Source organism: Leopardus geoffroyi, chromosome C2 (genome assembly GCF_018350155.1).
Source record: "Leopardus geoffroyi isolate Oge1 chromosome C2, O.geoffroyi_Oge1_pat1.0, whole genome shotgun sequence".
Taxonomy (NCBI): domain Eukaryota; kingdom Metazoa; phylum Chordata; class Mammalia; order Carnivora; family Felidae; genus Leopardus; species Leopardus geoffroyi.
Genome location: NC_059333.1, coordinates 82,052,031 through 82,070,266, shown reverse-complemented (window position 1 = coordinate 82,070,266; position 18,236 = coordinate 82,052,031). Strand labels below are relative to the sequence as shown.

Here is an 18,236-nt window from a genome sequence, read left to right as displayed (position 1 = left end):
GGCAAGCTAAAGAAGGGGAAAAACAAAAAGTCGATGTATTTGTGATGAATAATTTACACTATCAGGTGCCTATCATTCAAACCCTCTCTCCTGGAAGTTGCAAGTTCATGGTTTTGCAGATACTGAGAAATCTAAATTTAGTTTACAGCTATAATTATGTTTTTTCCTTCTAGCTACAGAAGTTTATTGTGCTGTGTCTCTCCTTAGATTCTGTCATTCAGCAGTAAGTCTTCTAGAATCATTTAAAAAAGACTTTGCTGATGAGATAACGTTAAGTAAAAAGGCAGATCACAAAAACATTAAGTTCCAACTTTACGTATAGAGATACATAATGCGAGATTCAAAGAAAGTACCCACAAACTATCATCAGGCTTTTGTGTCAGGGTTAGTTCCACTCTCCTAAAACTATCTCTAAATTTATGTTCATTTTCTAAATTTAAAAATTATTATAAACACACACTTCTTAAAAGGTTGACTTCTCGGTGAAAAATATCATCATTAGCATAATTTTAGTTTACTATTAAATCAGCTTCAAAAGCACAAATTGAGAAAAATTTGTTTATAAGCCTGAAATCCTAATACAGCTAGTTTAATTTTTCCATTTCCCTCCTAAACTTTATCTACAGACATACATACATGATTTTAACATAGCTGTTATCTTTGTTGACTTATAAATGTGAATTGTTTTGTCTACTTGCATTATTTTATAAACATGTTTGCACATTTCTGCATAGCTTCAGAATCTTAAAGGCTACATTTTTTAAAAAGTTGATACTTTATCCATTACTGTGTGTAGAAACATTTCTGCTATATCTAGTTCCAAGTTATTATAAATAACATAGTTAGAATCATCTTCCTAGATGAGTTTTTTTCTTTTATTTTCTTATTTTTTTAAGTTTTATTTATTTAAGTAATCTCTACATTCAGGGTAGGGCTTGCAGTTCACAACCCCGAGATCAAGAGTCACATGGTCTTCTGGCTGAGCCAGACAGGCGCCCCAAGTTTTTTTCCTTTCAAAAGCTATTTCTTTAGAATAAATTCTCAGCAATGGTTTTAGTAGTTCAAATGTCATAAACATTTTTACGGATACTGTATGTAACACATTTCCCTTCAAAAAACTGTACCAATTTTTTACCATAAACTATGTGATAAAGAACTGGATTCCTAAGAAGGCTGAGAAGTGTTGAGTTTCTTTTTAAAAAGTATTTCACTTCAGGTAGTCCTGGGGGTTTCAGTCAGGTGAGCTTCCCCCTCTTGATTTCGGCTCAGGTCATGATCCCAGGGTCGTGAAGCCTGCTTGGGATTCTCAATCTCTCTCTCTCTCTCTCTCTCTCCCCCCCTCTCTCTGCAGCTCTCTCCCCCTCATGCTCTCTCTCTCTCTCAAAAATTAATTAATTAATTAATTAATTAATTAAAATAAAAATAAAACAGCATTTCACTTTATTTTTGTTATCTTGCTGTGTAAATTACTGTTTTATTTATTTAGTAATCTCTACACTAAACGTGGGGCTCAAACTCATGACCCAGAGATCAAGACTTGCATGCCCTTCCAACTGAGCCAGCCAGGTGCCCCTGTACATCACTGTTTTAATTTTTATTCATTATCATTAATAATTTTTAAGTTATCAATATGCTAGACACAATTCCAAGGGGTTTACATAATAAAACTATGTTTTCCTAAAAGATAATTTAAATAAACCCTCAGTGTATGAAAGCTTATAAAAACCTATCCTCTATGTATTAGATATTATAATAAAACAAAACTTAAAATTTCTACAACATAAATGATTTTATTTCATAGAGGTGGAAAGGCACAGAAAACTTAACTATGAAAGAAAATAACCTTTAGATTTCCCAACGCATTTATTTTTCATACATCAGAAGAAGTTAATTCAAAGGAGTAATAATTTCTTTCATTACTAAAAAAAAAATTTTGAGGATTAGAAAGTTCATTTAATCCGTATCTTCTTTCCTTCACAATGACTAAGTAAGATTCAAAAAGTCCACTGAAGGGAGTGGGCTGATAAAATGCAAAGTGACAATATAAAATAATATTTTTTAAATAATTAAGTAAACCATTCACTAAATGACCTACCTGTTTTCACCAAGCAAATCAAACCGAAGAAGAACGATAATCTCAGCATATGGAAACTGGAGAGAGTGTGTGTCACATTCACAAGAATAATTTCCTTTGCAGAGCCTTGGAGTTTCCACTGAGGGCTTTGCTCAGAGGGAGCTCAGATAACTACACCAGAGGTGTGGTGACAACAGGAAGTTCCCGAGGGACTGCAGGCGGGTCCCAACCCTTTCAGGATATTTGACTCCTCCTCTTTTCAGTGGAAGGTCGAGTACTTTCTACCTTACACAATTTTATGCACATCTTTTTTTTTTAATTTTATGCATATCTTAATATTATAATGTGTATTTGTAGAATGACGAGTTCAAAATAGTTTCATTCTTTGTGGGCGGTTTATTAGTGGCTTGGCTTGGTATGTTGAAATCAAGTGTGATCTGAGATATTTGCCTCCCTGCTCTTGTGAATGAAACAAATCAATGAGTATCCTGTTGGTCTGTGTCCACAAAACTACTTTTTATGTTAATTCACACACGCATTCCTCATCAGGCAGTCTTTATATTTTGTTAAGAACATTTCATTAAGTCCATTCATATACCTGTATTTGTCCAGATACGCTTCAGATTAAAGGAACATTTTTATGGCATTATACATATTTTTATTTCTTCCTCTCCAGAGCCTATCTCTCCCTCACCCTTGCCTCCTACTTTCTAAAGGAAAATTAAATGCAAAAGCTTTAAAAAGAGAGTTCTGCCAGAATCCATCCACTTCAGTGTTGGAAGTAACTGAACTTGTGTTCTCCTGGCTATGAGGTAATTTAATTACCTTTCTGGGTGGAAGGGCTTGTAACAGTCACTCAGGCTTATGGGGGGGGGGGGAAGCGGGGGGGGGGTTGTCTGATGAACTGAAACATGCATTTATAAAGAAAGACACAAACAATTTAAAGAATACATTGTGGGGCGTCTGGGTGGCTCAGTTGGTTAAGCGTCCGACTTCAGCTCACGTCATGATCTCGCGGTCTGTGGGTTCAAGCCCCGTGTCGGGCTCTGTGCTGACAGCTCAGAGCCTGGAGTCTGTTTCAGATTCTGTGTCTCCCTCTTTCTCTGACCCTCCCCTGTTCATGCTCTTTCTCTGTCTCAAGAATAAATAAATGTTAAAAAAAAAAAATTAAAAAAAAAAAAAGAATACATTGTTATCCAGGGCATCAGGCAAAAGCCACTAGTCATTTAGCATTGTCTACCTGAAATACACATTTATGAAGCAAAGTTATCTTTCATAGAAGTTTATCGGTTTTCTGTGTCTGCATCCCATTCGAATAGCAGGGGATTCCTTGCGGGAAGTAGATTCCAGCAGTGCTTCCCAAAGAATCAGTACATCAGATTTCCCCTGCTAGTGGGGGGGAGGGGGCGGCGGGGGGGGGGGGGGCTTTTCAGAGTATTGCATATGGATTCTGTGTCACACCTCAGACCTAATGAAGGCCAAGACCCGCTAGCAGTGGTTCAAATCCCACATCTTCCACTCACTAGTTGTGTGGCTTGAAGCAAAACATTTCCATTCTTAACTTTTCTCAACTGTGAAATGAGGAAAACAAAAGCAGGTATCTCACAGGGCTGTTATTCGGATTAAATGAGCTAATATGAGTAAAGTTCTTAGCGTTACAGTCTGCTACCAAGGTAAGCTCACTCAGCACTTGGTAACTATGTTACTTAAGTGGTTACACAGTCTACACCTTTCCCTTCTGTCAGAGGGCAGTCTGCACAGTGCTGAGAAGAGGGGTCAGGTGGATTTTAGGAATGGAGGGCACCTGATAGCAGTGATGTTTTAGGTAAATGACTTTAGTCAGTACTGTAGTGTTTTGTTTTTTGTTTTTTTTTTTTTTTGTCTCCTGCTGGAGAAATAAATTAGGGATACATAAATAGGAAAAACAAATAGGTGGCCTGCTAGCTTTTTTAGTTTTCCATTTGCAGTAAGCTTTACTGGTTTGGCAACAACTGCCCTCTGGAACAAATGGAGAATTGTTCCACATTCTCTTAGGAACCTGTTGTGGAATGCACTGTTGGGTCAGTGTACTTGTCTGATAAATATTTGTTGAGCTCCTATCAGTTTAGTACCACGCCAAGTCTTTATCTAGACAGAGCCAATGTACGTTTTCCTGGAAACCAGCCAATTATGGGAATAAGAATAATTTCTGTTGGGAGGGCTTTTGGTGTTAGTATTGATTTTCCTGCCAGTAGGCACACAAGTTTTCCTACAACTTCCTAGCTGTCTGTGCTTTTCTACTTCCAGCGTTCAAAATAGCACAAGGTATCAATGGGAGGACCCATCCTCTCAAGAAGAGAGAGTTAGAAATATCAAATATGAAAAAACAAAAAGCATTTCAAAAGGTGGAGGGAGAGGAAAGCGAGGGAGAATTGGAGAATAGGGAATCTTTGAGAGGTGAATTCGTTCTGTCGCCTGCTTGTGGTGGGGGTTACAGCAATCTACACAGTAGTGATAAGATTGCATAGAACCGTGCGCGCGTGCACACACACACACACACGTGCATGTAAAACTGGTAAAATGTAAATAAGATCTGTAGATTGTACTAATGTCAATTTATTGGCTTTCATAGTGCATTCTAGTTATGTAAGATGTTACAATTGGGGGAAACTGACTGGGGGTCCATGGGACATCCCTGTACTATTTTTGCAGCTTTCCGTGAGTCTATAATTATTTCAAAATAAAAGTTTTTAGGGGTGCCTCCGTGGCTCCGTTGGTTAACTGTCCTACTCTTGGTTTCAGTTCAGGTCATGATCTCAGGGTTTGGTGACATCACAGAGCCTGCTTGGGATTCTCTGTCTCTCTCACTCTCTGCTCCTCCCCTGCTCACTCTCTCTCTCTCTCTCTCAGATAAATGAACATTTAAAAAGTAACTAAAAGTTTTTCAAAGTTCCAAAAGATGGGGTAACTCATAACTATTTGAATGTTAACATTTACTCAAAGGTATCCTGAGGAAAACCATGTCTTTATTTCTCATCATCATCATCAATCTTCTTCATATGATGATTCTGAAAAATGATCACAACTCAAGAATAACACAGTTTGCCTCATTTCCAATTTAGTATTATGTATCGGCTTTTTTTCTTCTTCTTAACCTAGAAATCGCTTGCTACAGAGAGCAGATTAGAAAGGGGGCAGGCAAGCTTCCAAATGCGTGGACAGGAAAAACAGGTATGGAAGTGTAATGAACTGAAGGGAGGTGTTTTTATAACTCTCATTGGCTTCAGCTGTCAGGAAAGGTGACCTATGTCCTCTCTCACCCTGGTTTCATGCTCTAAGCTGGTATATGACTCACTATCACATAGAATTTTGTCCTTTCATCTGCTTCAGTGACCCCACAATCTCACTAGCTGTCCACGTTTGGAGAAATAAATGTTTCCTTGATTCATTTTCTACAAGGAGATCAGGGTAACTTTCCCCTAATCCATGTATTTGTTTCATGTCTTCATTCCTTCATTTATTGAACATTTCTCAAGCTTCTATTTAAAAAAATAATGAGGAAACAATAGGGGATGGCTCCTTCTCACAAGGAGACAGACATATTAATGATACTAGTAATACTGATATAGAGTTACGGATACACCTTCCATAGAACCGAGGAGGAAGCAGTAAGTTGCTGGGAATCCCACGGGGAGGGGCCGTGGAAAAAGCTTCACACAGGACATCCTTTTTGAGCTGGATTCTAAAGACTAGGTAGGAGGGGCGCCTGGGTGGCGCAGTCAGTTAAGCGTCCGACTTCAGCCAGGTCGCGATCTCGCGGTCCGGGAGTTCGAGCCCCGCGTCGGGCTCTGGGCTGATGGCTCAGAGCCTGGAGCCGGTTTCCGATTCTGTGTCTCCCTCTCTCTCTGCCCCTCCCCCGTTCATGCTCTGTCTCTCTCTGTCCCAAAAATAAATAAACGTTGAAAAAAAAAATTAAAAAAAAAAAAAAAAAGACTAGGTAGGAGCCTGTGAGGTGAAGAAAGTAGAGGAAAAGCAATTCAGGCAGAGGGAACAAACTTGGAGTTATAAAAGAAGTGTGGATTGCCAGTTGGGATGGATGCATAGGGAAATGATAAACTAACTTGAAGTCAGGGTAGGAGGCACTCTGCATGCCATGCTTAAGATAGTGGATTTTATCTTCAAGGCAGCAAGAACGTAAGTTTTTTTTCCTGTTCACTTCTTTGTATGTTAATATATTAGTATCATGTAATACACATAAACATAATAAATAATATATGCCACAATAATATATAACAAATGTAAGAAATAATATATAGAGAGAATAACACATTTAGGTTAGCTTATTAACTTTTTTTTTTTGTAGTTTATTGCAAAACAGGAGCGAAAATGTCTGTATACTACTTTCCTGGCCTAAGAAGTATTCTTCATGGAATAGAGCTACCTTGTTTTAGAAACCATGACTTCCTGGGGCACCTGAGTGGCTCAGTCAGTTAAGCTTCCGACTTCAGTTCAGGTCATGATCTAACAGTTCCTTGGTTGGAGCCCTGCTTCCGGCTCTGTGCTGACAGCTCAGAGCCTGGAGCCTGCTTTGGAGTCTGTGTCTCCCTCTCTCTCTGCCCCTCTCCTGCTGGCGCTCTGTCTCTGTCTTTCAAAAAATAAATAAACGTCAAAAAAAAAAAAAAAAAGAAAGAAAGAAACCATGATTTCCTTACAAACAATGTATCAAATAAAATAAATGCAAGTCCAGCGCTTTCAATAACTGCTTGTTTGCAGAGTGCTGCCCAGAGCATTTCAAGGATAGAAGGCTCTAGCAAGGCCTGTATGCACACTGGCAAGACAGAGGCAAATGGTTTCACTAGTTAAAAGTTCATTTCAAAAAATAAAAAATTTGGGGGTAGTGCCAATATTGAACATCCGTTGGTACCACACATTTTATGTTATTATTAAAAAAAAATTTTTTTTAATGTTTATTTATCTTTGAGAGAGAGAGCAACAGAGTGCAAGCTGGGGAGGGGCAGAGAGCAGGAGACACAGAATCAGAAGCAGGCTCTAGGCTCTGAGCTATTAGCACAGAGCCCGACATGGGGCGCAAACTCACGAACCATGAGATCATGACCTGAGCCGAAGTCAGACCCTTAACTGACTGAGCGACTCAGGAACGCTGGTACCACATATGTTAGATTTATTTGGATCTAAAATATTATTATTATTAGAACCAGATTTCTGTTTTTATGTTTACTTAGCTGGCTTCCCAAGCACTGGTCATGAGAATCTTGTACCCATCATTGAAGTCAGATCACTCCAAACATCTGGAATTTGATTAAAATCAACCCAACCACTTTTAGGATATGGTAACAGAAAACCACAAATTTAATTTATACATTTACTTTCCTTAATAAATAAGAACACTATAAATTTACCTTCCTTAGCAACAACAGCCACAGCAGAGAACAAAACAACAACAAAAGACAACACAAGAGAGATCACCCTGCAAATACATAGAAAAGGGACAGAATACAAGAGGAGGTGGCTTTTGGGAAGGCCTGAGAAGTGATCAGGCCTTGAATAATAGTATGTTTGATGGGTTTGGAGAGGAGAAAAGGCGGATCCACGGAGAATGCAGGAAAGTGTAGGATGTGGAACTGACAAATTAAATGGCTTATTAGATAACTGAAGGAAGAAGAGGGAAGAGAAACATTAAGCACTTAGCCATGCTGGATACTGAAGTCAGTCCTTCACGTACGTAAGCACATTTAACTGGCCCACAGATCTGAGAGGCAGATTTGATTAACTCTATTTTATAGATTAGAAAATAGGCTCAGATACTTCTTCACAAGGCAGGCCAAACCTGAAGTTAATGTGAGCACCTTTTCTAATAAAATCTAGGACAAGGAACTACACTTGCTTTGGGATAATAAGGCCAAGGTTATATTATTAGACTGAATAAGATCAAAGTCCTCATTATTAGGAGGATACGTTTTTCTTGAATACCAGAGTTGGTCCCCAGAAGGAAATTAATATTTAGGGTGATGAGCTATGTTGGATTTTAGGTACATTAAGCCCAAACCAACAGCCCATAGGTGAGCCCATCTCACCTATGGGCTTCAATCTACTTCTATCAAATGGATCAGAGTTCGGGCAGGGGTCAGCAAAACCAAAGCTGACAATAAATCTTTTAATACTCTGAGAATGCTGGTAAAGGGAAAATGTTCAAGACTGAGCAATGAATTGGAGGGCTGGGTCTTTATTGTTCTGTGGAGGAGAGGTAGGTTTTGAGGAAAATTGGGATGGACCCTGGAAAGGCTTGAAGGAGAGGATCTCAGCAAGAGGAAGAGGAGGAGGAGGAGGGGAGGGGAAGAGGGAAGAGGAGAAGTTTTTTGTTGTTTTTTGTCAACAAAGTTTTTGTTGTCATTTTGTTTTTCAGAAAATTGGGCAATCGTTTAGGGTAACCTAATGAAAACTTAAGCAATGAGGATGTGCCCCTCCAACAGTACACGGGTGCAAGTTATCCAAACCTCAATGTCCTTATTTCTCCATATGGCTTTGTTTTTCTCCTCTAGCCCTCTGGTGAAGAGTTCCTGAGTCCAGGAATGGGTGCAACAGTGGTGGGTTTGGAGTAAGCGTGGTTCCACTCCTTGACCACTGGATGGGCATCGGCCCATGCCTCTCCTGGGGATGATAGGACAGCGAGCGCACCAAGTGGCAAAATGTCAGGTGCAGGCGGTGGCTGGCAGTTGCTGCACTCGAGAGTTATTGCTTCCTGATGAGGCCCAGAGATTCGACTGAGGTAATTCCAAAGCCCTCCACTTTTCATAGAGGGGGTCTAACATTTCAGCATTAGGTATGCGCAGGTGCTATTAGTGAGGGAGGAAAAAAAAAATGTGTTGTACTGGAGTGGCCTGGACTTGGTGTCAATCTTTCTTAAATCTTGGTGGCCCAAACCTGAGATACGCTGCTATTCTAAAACACCTTGCAGTTTTCCCATTTATGTTTTGAACAGAGACTGCTCTTTTGTCTCCGAAAATCCCTTTGCAATGCTTGAGTGTTCTTTTCGGTTCAGTGAAGGCAAAGGCCATCTTTTATAGTGGAATGGACACATGGGACACAGCTCAAGTGCTGTGCATACTAATGCCATGGTAGACTATTTTTTTTTTAATTTTTTTTTCAACGTTTATTTATTTTTGGGACAGAGAGAGACAGAGCATGAACGGGGGAGGGGCAGAGAGAGAGGGAGACACAGAATCGGAAACAGGCTCCAGGCTCCGAGCCATCAGCCCAGAGCCCGACGCGGGGCTCGAACTCACGGACCGCGAGATCGTGACCTGGCTGAAGTCGGACGCTCAACCGACTGCACCACCCAGGCGCCCCTACTATTTTTTAAGTTAACCGGGAGTCCAGCCTGAAATAGGTTGGAGTAGAGGTGGAGAGAAAATTCTCTTCTGTTGGTGGCTTGTAAAAGAGTGGAGAGATGACCTTGAGGGGAGTAAAGTCCTTCTGGGAGGCAATGAGCAATGGGCTATGGATGATAATAGCCACTTCTAAATCTTCTGGTCTTTGCTTTCCAAATTACCCAGAGAGGGGCCACACAGCAGTCTTGTTCTACATTCCCATCATAGCTTAAAGCAAACTTTCACAATGTTCAGAGCCCATGATGGCCTGCAAATGAAGAAGGAGGATGTCCTCAAATTCCTTGCAGCAGGAACCCACTTAAGTGGCACTAACCTTGACTTCCAAATGGAACAGTACACCTACAAAAGGAAAAGTGATGGGATCTACATCATAAATCTGAAGAGAACCTGAGAGAAGCTTCTGCTGGCAGCTTGTGCCATTGGAGCCTTGAAAACCCAGCTGATGTCAGTGTCATATCATCTGGGAATACTGGCCAGAGAGCTGTGCTGAAGTTTGCTGCTGCTACTGGAGCCACTCCCTGCTGCTGGCTGCTCCACCCCTGGAAACTTCACTAAGTAGATCCAGGCAGCCTTCCTGGAACCGAGACTTCTGGTGGTTACAGATCCCAGGGCTGACCACTAGCCTCTCACAGAGGCATCTTATGTTAACCTGCCTACCATCGCTCATGTAACACAAACTCTCCTATGTGCTATATAGACATTGCTATCGCTTACAACAAGAGAGCTCACTCAGTGGGTCTGATGTGGTGGATGCTGGCCTGGGAAGTTCTGCACATCTATGGCACCATCAGGTCCTACCTGTCTCCTCTTCTACAGAGATCTTGAAGAGATTGAAAAGGAAGAGCAGCTTCCTGAGTTCACTGCTACTCACCCTGAAGTTGCAGACTGAACTGAAGGTGTGCAGGTGCCCTCTATGCCTATTCAGCAGTCCTCTACTGAAGACCGGAGTGCTCAGCCTGCCGGTGAAGACTGTTCTGCAGCTCCCACTGCTGAGACCACTGAATGGATAGGAACAACACCGAGTGGTCTTAAGCTGCTTTTCTACAACGGCAAACAATATGGAATAGGGTTGATGGAAATGAAACAGTTTCTTTAAAAAAAAAAACCCACAAAACTTCTGGTCTTTCTATTCTCAAACTTTCAGACTTAACAGTCTGGTGTTGGGGTGCCTGGGTAGCTCAGTCGGTTGAGCGTCCGACTTCGGCTCAGGTCATGATCTCACAGCTCGTGGGTTCGAGCCCCGCGTCGGGCTCTGTGCTGATGGCTCAGAGCCTGGGGCCTGTTTCGGATTCTGTGTCTCCCTCTCTCTCTGCCCCTAACCCACTCACATTCTGTCTCTGTCTCTCTCAAGAAATAAATAAACATTAGAAAAAAATTAAAAAAAAAAAAACAGTCTGGTGTTAACTGTGTTTTGTAGAATTATGGAAGGGGCCTATGTCCACATTTAGGATTTGGTTCCACTCTCTAGGAACTGCCTCCCATATGCCCAAGCCAGAGTGGTGATAGCCACAGGTGGTTCTGGAGCTCTAGGTGGTATCTTGCACCAGAATTCCAGAACACTTTATTGAGTACAGGATGAGGCTGTAATGGGGAGTGCCTTTGTTAAGTTCAAGGAAGGCCGAAGTCTGGCCTTAACTAAATCAGAGGTAAAGGTCAAGTGTAGTCAGGGATGGATTTGTGGGGCCAGAAAAGGATTCCAGCAATGTTTGGGGGAGGGGACTGGATATTCTTGTCCCTAAATAGGGTGGGACTTTTTTCTCTTATTGATAATTAACCAGAAGTATGACCTCTAGATAACAGGGAGAGTTAATCTGCATTCCCTGCCAGCCCAGGGGTGGAGACTAGCAGGTACTAGGCCACAGGTACCTCTTGTCTTTAAGTTTCTGTGAAGCCTTCTTTGAATTATGCCCTTCCCTATCCCTCTCCAACGTGTAGTTTTCCTTTCTCTGGCTCCTACTGCATTTTGCACACAATTATCTTGTAATTTATAATCATGTCTCTTCCAGTAAACTCGCCTCACAGGCGAGGGACTGGCGCTGGTTCTGAGATCCCGGTTCCAATCCTGCTACGCCACTAGTTAGCTTTGTGACTTTAGACAAATTACTTAATCGCTCTGCAGTTGATTTCCTGATTTATTAAAAATGGGCACAAGACTCCTCACCATCGCCTGAGGTTGCTGGGAGAAACGAACATGACAATACGTGGTAAAGTGCTAGACCTTAGGTATATGCAAACCAAAGGGCACTTAGCAGGGTAAACATTTGTTCTGACCTACCTTTATTTTGTGCCCTCAACAAACATTTACTGAGTACCTACAGTATATTTCAGGCCTCCGGAGCGCTGGCTCCCAGGTGAGGAAGCCTCACTTGTTGTGGCCTGTGGGCCTTGTCCGGCGGGCCGTCTCGCGACTGGCTACGCCGAACAGAAAGCCCCGCCCACAGCCCTTTCGATCTCGTCAACGATTGGACCGAGACAGTTTCGCACGCATTCTGGTTGCTAGGTTCGGGATGTGGTACGCGGTGAAGCTGCGCGTGCGCAGATTGAGGACGAAGATGCTTTCCGGTCCGGCGGGAGGAGGTGACGTCAGGAGTGGTGGCAGGCGGGGGGCCTCCTATAGCCCTCAGGACGTTTTATCTGTGGGCCCTCCAATCGCGTCATAAGTCGGCGACTGAGCCTTGGCGGTGGTGGCCGAGGCGGCGAAGGCGGCAGCGGCGGCGACAGCTCTGGGGTTTGCTTCTCGGGGTGTGTCGGCCGCCGCTGCTGCTTGGGCCTGGTATGTACAAATGGCTGGTTAGGATTCTCGGCACCATTTTCCGTTTCTGTGACCGGCCGGTGCCCCCTGCCCGGGCCCTCCTGAAGAGGCGGCGCTCGAACAGGTGAGAGGAGAGGGGGCCGAGAGCCAGCCTGGCTGTACTCCCTCCCCCACCCGGGGCTCGGCCCCGAGAGCGCTGATCCAGCCAGGCAGGCCCTGCTCTGCCGAAACAGTTGGCCAGGCCAAGGCGGTGGAGGTGCGAGTCGCGGGTATCCTGGTGACGTAGTCGCTCCCTCCACGCTGTGCGATGCGGCTGCTGCTGATGGAACGAGCTAGTTGTCTTTGGAGTGCACCGTGATGGTTAGGATCTTTGATGTTCTTGTCAGAGTCCGAGCTGATTGCTGTCAAATGGGGTTTTATTGTATCTTGCTACTCTTTCGTTAGTTGAAAAGTAACAATTGAAGGAATAGTGTCTGTGTTGTGGTTCACTGTTTACACAGCACACTCCCAAGTGTCATATGTAGGCAATAAGTGCAGCTAAAGGAAGGGAGATTCATAGCTTGACCAAAGCCGTTTTGACTACAAGAATTGTTCTCTTAGCACCAAAGAACAGCAGCTGTTTTGTTCTGAAACAGCTGTCAAACTGTGTGTGTGTGTGTGTTTTGCGAGGGAGGGAGGGAGGATGGTTCTGTGCTTTAGAGTTAGTATATGAGGGGGGGAAAATTAGGTGTCTCATTTCTTTAAAAAGATCACTAGTTTGTGCTTAAAAAATTTTGGGGGAAACTAAAACTGTTCTTACTTAGTATCTGCCCCTTGGTTTGTCTCATTTCATAGTGTGTACCCCTTGCTTGAGAATTAATCTAGAGAATAAAAGACCATACCAATTCTCTACTCCCCCATCAACTTTTAGTGACCGTGTTAATTTCATTTTTTTTATTAAGCCCAGGATTATTGAAGGATAGTTTCTTGGAGCTTGAGAGAGCAAGGTGATTTAATACATGAGTCTGAAAATGCAGATCATTGATGAAATAGGCTGTTGGCTACATTCCATCATGTGTTCTAGAGAAACCAAGGTTTCAACTTAGTCTTTTCTACCTTTTTGTGAGGTTGATAAGAGGATCATTTGGGAGCATGTTGTAAAGTGCCTTAAATGATGCTTAATGTATTATAAGGGTGGTATTTGTTTATTCTACCTCAGCGGCCTTGTGCTGAGGCTGGTGCATGATAGGTACTTGTACATATTTATTGAATAAGAGAATATTAATTTCCTCTCCTGTCCTTTCTTTCTGCTGTGAATCCCTGCCAGTGAGTGAAACAATGGTTTGGAGATCAAAACCCTGTTCTTCACTACACATCCTTTATCTAAAACAATTCTTCACAATGTAAGCCATGTTTCAGTCAAAATGAAGCCAGGAGGTCTTACTGGGATGTTCAAAGTTATTAACTGAATGGTATTCTCCTGGGATTTATTCTGTTAATTTTTTTTGGTAAAAATGATCAATTATAATTATCTTTAGAAAGATGATTATAGTATACCGTAAGCTTTTAACATTCTTGAGGTATATATAGGCCCAAAAACTTTCCTGAATTCCCCAATTTTTTATTACCACTGTAATATAGTTTCCATGATAAAAATGCAGTTAAATATAACACCTTTTCTGGCTAAGAACTATATTTTAAGGCTTCTTATATTGTCTGCTTCTAGTGAAGTAGAAGATGGCTTTTCTTGTGAGGGTGGGGAGATGTTGTCATCTTTCAAAAGGAAGTTATTTGTTGTCTTAAAATCATTGCTGGAGAGAAAAAGGATATACCAGCCCTAGGCTGTCACCTATGTTCATTTACTAGCCAAATGATTTCTGGCGAATTTCAAGTTTGTGATTTAGCCAGATTACAGATTATCATTTGATAGGGAGTTTTGGGTCTCTTTCAAATAGTTTAAACAAGAGTGTTAAGTCCTCAAATGGTGAAGGCCTACTACAGAGGAGTGTTTTCTCTTCAAACATCAGTTGAGTCTCATTTTTTGACAACGTGGATGGAGGGGGTGTGTTGTATGCATATTAGGTTTACTTATAGAAATGGATATGTGTGTGTATATGTAAATATATATATGTTTTTCTCTTTTTCTTTTCAGCACTTTGTTTTCTACAGTGGACACTGATGAAATACCAGCCAAAAGACCAAGATTAGGTATTGAATATGAATTTTAAAAATTAGTTTTTTTTAGTAGGAAAAGTATATGCATGGAACAAAATTCAAAAGGTAAAAAGTTTATGCTGTGAAAAGTAAGTCTCTTTCCTGTCCCTTTTCTACTCAGTTATCTTTTCTAGGGACTGTTATCAGGGTCTTAAGTATCCTTCCAGATAGATAAGCCTGTGTGTTGAATGTGTATTTTAAAATTCTGAATCTTTCTATAAAAAAAGGTGCTTTTTATTTTTGAGGAAAAAACACTGTAAAAACTACTTCAAATTGAGTCATCTAGTTCATATAGCTGAGTGAATGAATCTAATGTGTTGCCCCAAATTGTTTACTTCTCTGGATCCAGAAGGCTAGACATAGCTTTAAAGAAGAGAATAAAACTAGATTAAAGGAAAAAAGGCAAAATGGAGTGCTATAATATTTCCTCTGTCTCAAAAATGAATGTGAATTTTGATCTCCTCCAGATGTGGTAGTTAAGAGTAGAAATGTCTGTTAAGATTTCATTTAAATCCAGGGGCACTTGGATGGCTCAGTCTGTTGAGCGTCCAACTCTTGATTTGGGTTCAGGTCATGATCTCATGGTCACGAGTTCGAGCTCCACATCAGGCTTTGCGTTGACAGCACAGAGTCTGCTTGGGATTCTTTCTCTCTTTCTCTCTGCCTCTTTCCCTGCTGGTTCTCTTGCTGTCCCTCAAAATAAATAAAGAAAACTTAAAAAAAAAAAAAAAGATTTCATTTAAATCCAATGAGCAATTATTAAGCATGTCTTACTGCTGAGCAATGTGTTAGGTTCTACAGGAAATAGAAAAATGAGTAAGACAGGGTCTCTATTTTTAAGGACCTTACAATTGTGGAGGTATATAATTGTATAGTAGAGGGTATAAGGCAAGCATATAAATTATTACTAATGTCAGAAGGGATGTGATAAATGAAATAAGAAAGATAGTAACAAAATACTGTCCAATTTTCAGCTGATTAAAAGTCTCAGTAAATATTTGATGAAAGAGCTAGTGTGTAAGATGGATCTTAAAGGGTGGATGGGATATCAGCAGAGCAATAGGAAGGAAAAGCATTCTAAGCAGAGGGAACAGTATGGAAGAGTTGTGCAATTTAGGAAGTAGTGAATAGAATTCAGGGGAGAAGTTGGCTAAAGAGAAGCATGTCAAATTAAAGAGGACTTTGAGTGCGAGGAATTTATATTAAATTCACTGGGACAGTGTTTCTCAAAGCACAAGATGGGTATCAGTTTAGGAAAGGATTTTAGGGGATACAGCATTTCATAGCATTAAGTAACATGTGAATTATGTTACATAGTAAAATGTTGTATCCTTTTCAGTTGTTTTTAATTTTCTGATTATTTCAAGCAGAATATCCTGATTTAATGCTAGTTTGTTTTTATTACTTGCTATTACATGTGACTCTCCTTTCTTTTAATAGGCCCAGCTAGAACTTAACATTTTTATGTTTTCATTTCTTTATAAGGCAAAGAATGTTTCTTTACATTTAGAGTAGTGGTATAAAATTACCTTTCAAATACATTTATTTAGCAAAAAACATGAGTCAATTTTAAACAAAAATATAAGTAAGTAACAGTTATTTATATAAATAAAAAACTTTGACAGTGGTTACACCTGAAACCAACAAAACATTGTGTGTCAACTATACTTCAACAAAACAAGAAAAACAAAAGAACTTTGGCGATATTATAGAAGGTTCCTTAAATAATAAGGGTAATCATCTATTTCATGGACTTCCGTGTTAAAGATCTCTCCCTCCATGATTCCATGAAATATGTTTTATAATTTCTGAATTGAAATTATAGATGGGAACCAAGGGGGAAGCAGTGGGTAGAGGATATAATCCTTATTGGCAGAGTTTGTAAAGGTCTACAGCACTGCATCCAATAGACCTCTCTGTGATGATGCCTGTTGAACACTTGAAATGGGGCCAGTGTGCCTGAGGAACTGAATTTAATTTTAACTAAATATAAACTTAGGTAACTACATGTGGCCATTGGCAACTGTGTTGGATAATACAACTCTCTTAGTTGCTTTTGAGAGAGGAAGAAAGGAGGGTAAAAGAAAAGGGGACCTTAGAATCTCAGACTTATGATCTTACAGATCAGAGGGGTTTTAAGAGATCTAACCTAGTCTAGTGTGAAGAAAGTAAGGTGGTCTTATCCCCATTATATAGGCCGTCTACTTTCTTCCTCTCCTCCTCCTCCTTCCCCTCCTCTCCTGTCCTCCTTTCTCCCCCCTCCCCTTTCTTTTTTGAGTAATTTAGATTTTTTTGGCCTAGTCTCTAGGAATACTCAGATTTTGGGGTGCCTGGGTAGCTCAGTCGAGGTCAAAGCATCTGACTTCAGCTCAGGTCATGATCTCATGGTGCTGACAGCTCAGAGCCTGGAGCCTGCTTCAGATTCTGTGTTTCCCTCTCTCTCTGCACCTCCCCAGCTCATGCTCGCTCTCTCTCTCTCTCTCTCAAAAATGCATAAACATTAAAAAAAAAAAAGGAATACTCAGATTCTGACAAATTTGTAGGAAAATAAGTATTACAATGCTTTTTAGCATCCGTTATTTAACTATGTTAGTTATTACGAGTATACTATGCCCTCTGGGGCCTGAATGACAGTCTAGTGGTTAAGCATAAATCTCTAAAACTCTTACTCTTTCACTTAAGAAAACACAGCAGAGGGGCACCTGGGTGGCTCAGTCGGTTAAGCATCCGACTTCAGCTTAGGCCATGATCTCATGGTTTGTGAGTTTGAGCCCTGCATTGGGCTCTCTGCTGTCAATACAGAGCCCTCTTTGGATCCTCTGTCCTGCTCTCTCTCTCTCTGCCCCTCCCATGTGTGTGCTCTCTCTCTCTCAAATATCAATGAACATTAAAAAAAAAAAAAAACCACAGCAGAACATAAGATACATTACTAGAGGATAATCTGGAATTTTTTTTTAAGTTTATTTATTTATTTTGACAGAGAGAGCATGTGTGCGCTCACGAGTGGGGCAGGGGCAGAGAGCAAAGGAGAGAGAGAGAATCTCAAGCAGGCTCAGCACTGCTTGAGCCTCGAACCCAGGAACCCGTGAGATCATGACCTGAGCAGAAGTTCAATGCTTAACTGACTGAGCCATCCAGGTGCCCCATCTCCCTGTTGTTTAAATTATTCCCCTATCTTTCTATTTCTGTTTTATATTTTATATGTTCTGGAGTGCTTGTTGTTTAAGAGCCACCATTTCAGTTTCAGGCTTTTTTTTCTCTAAAAAAATTTAGCAGAGTGTGGCTAAATTGATGGTCTCTTTCTCTCTCAAGCTAGTGGTTTAAAATACCTTAACTGGGAAATAGAAAGGAAATTGTAGACAACCAATCAACAGTGTAGGAAATGAGAAAGGGGTAGTGTCCTAAAAAGAGGAAGTGGGGCAAGTACTGAAATTTACCCTTCCCCCTTATTTGTTTACTTACTTATTTTGTAATCTTTATTTTTGGTGGCAGGGAGGGGCATCAGATCTAACATGTCTTCTCCAGTAGAGGAATAGCCTTATTTCATCAGAGATGTTTAAGAGCTACATGTTTTATACTTCACTAATTTCCACCTTGGAAGTAGCCAATGTATAATAGGCACTTAGTAAGTAGTTATTTAGGAGTGTATTGTTACCTTCCCAGGAAGTAAGAACAAACCAGTGAGTAAATTATAGTGCTTCCTGTCGGATTCTGCCACGTTTAGTGTCTATATGCTGCAGGTTAAGTTATGCCCCTATCTCTCTGGCTTATTTATTTTATATATTCTGAAGAACTCATTGCTTAAAAGTGGTCATTTCAATGGGTGCCT

General features: G+C 40.9%; 2 protein-coding genes and 1 pseudogene across 6 annotated transcripts in view; 2 read left to right on the top strand and 1 right to left on the bottom strand.

Annotated features, from left to right (window-relative positions):
* The window catches only part of LIPH (lipase H), a 45,772-nt gene extending 43,103 nt beyond the window's left edge, over window positions 1–2,669 (bottom strand). The window contains exon 1 of one of the 2 annotated variants that reach the window (XM_045502707.1): window positions 2,096–2,669. In XM_045502707.1, coding sequence (XP_045358663.1) covers window positions 2,096–2,144 — 49 coding nt within the window. In that variant the 5' untranslated portion in view covers window positions 2,145–2,669. The remainder of the gene's footprint in view (window positions 1–2,095) is intronic. The other variant, XM_045502705.1, reaches the window with a different exon arrangement.
* Window positions 1–10,625, top strand: part of LOC123611148 — a 61,550-nt pseudogene extending 50,925 nt beyond the window's left edge.
* A 1,411-nt stretch (window positions 10,626–12,036) lies between these two features.
* The window catches only part of SENP2 (SUMO specific peptidase 2), a 32,211-nt gene continuing 26,011 nt past the window's right edge, over window positions 12,037–18,236 (top strand). Inside the window, exons 1-2 of one of the 4 annotated variants that reach the window (XM_045502689.1) lie at window positions 12,037–12,338; window positions 14,346–14,401. In XM_045502689.1, coding sequence (XP_045358645.1) covers window positions 12,238–12,338; window positions 14,346–14,401 — 157 coding nt within the window. In that variant the 5' untranslated portion in view covers window positions 12,037–12,237. Of the gene's footprint in view, window positions 12,339–12,408; window positions 12,575–14,345; window positions 14,402–18,236 lie in introns of those variants that run through there. The other 3 variants (XM_045502691.1, XM_045502690.1, XM_045502692.1) reach the window with 3 other exon arrangements.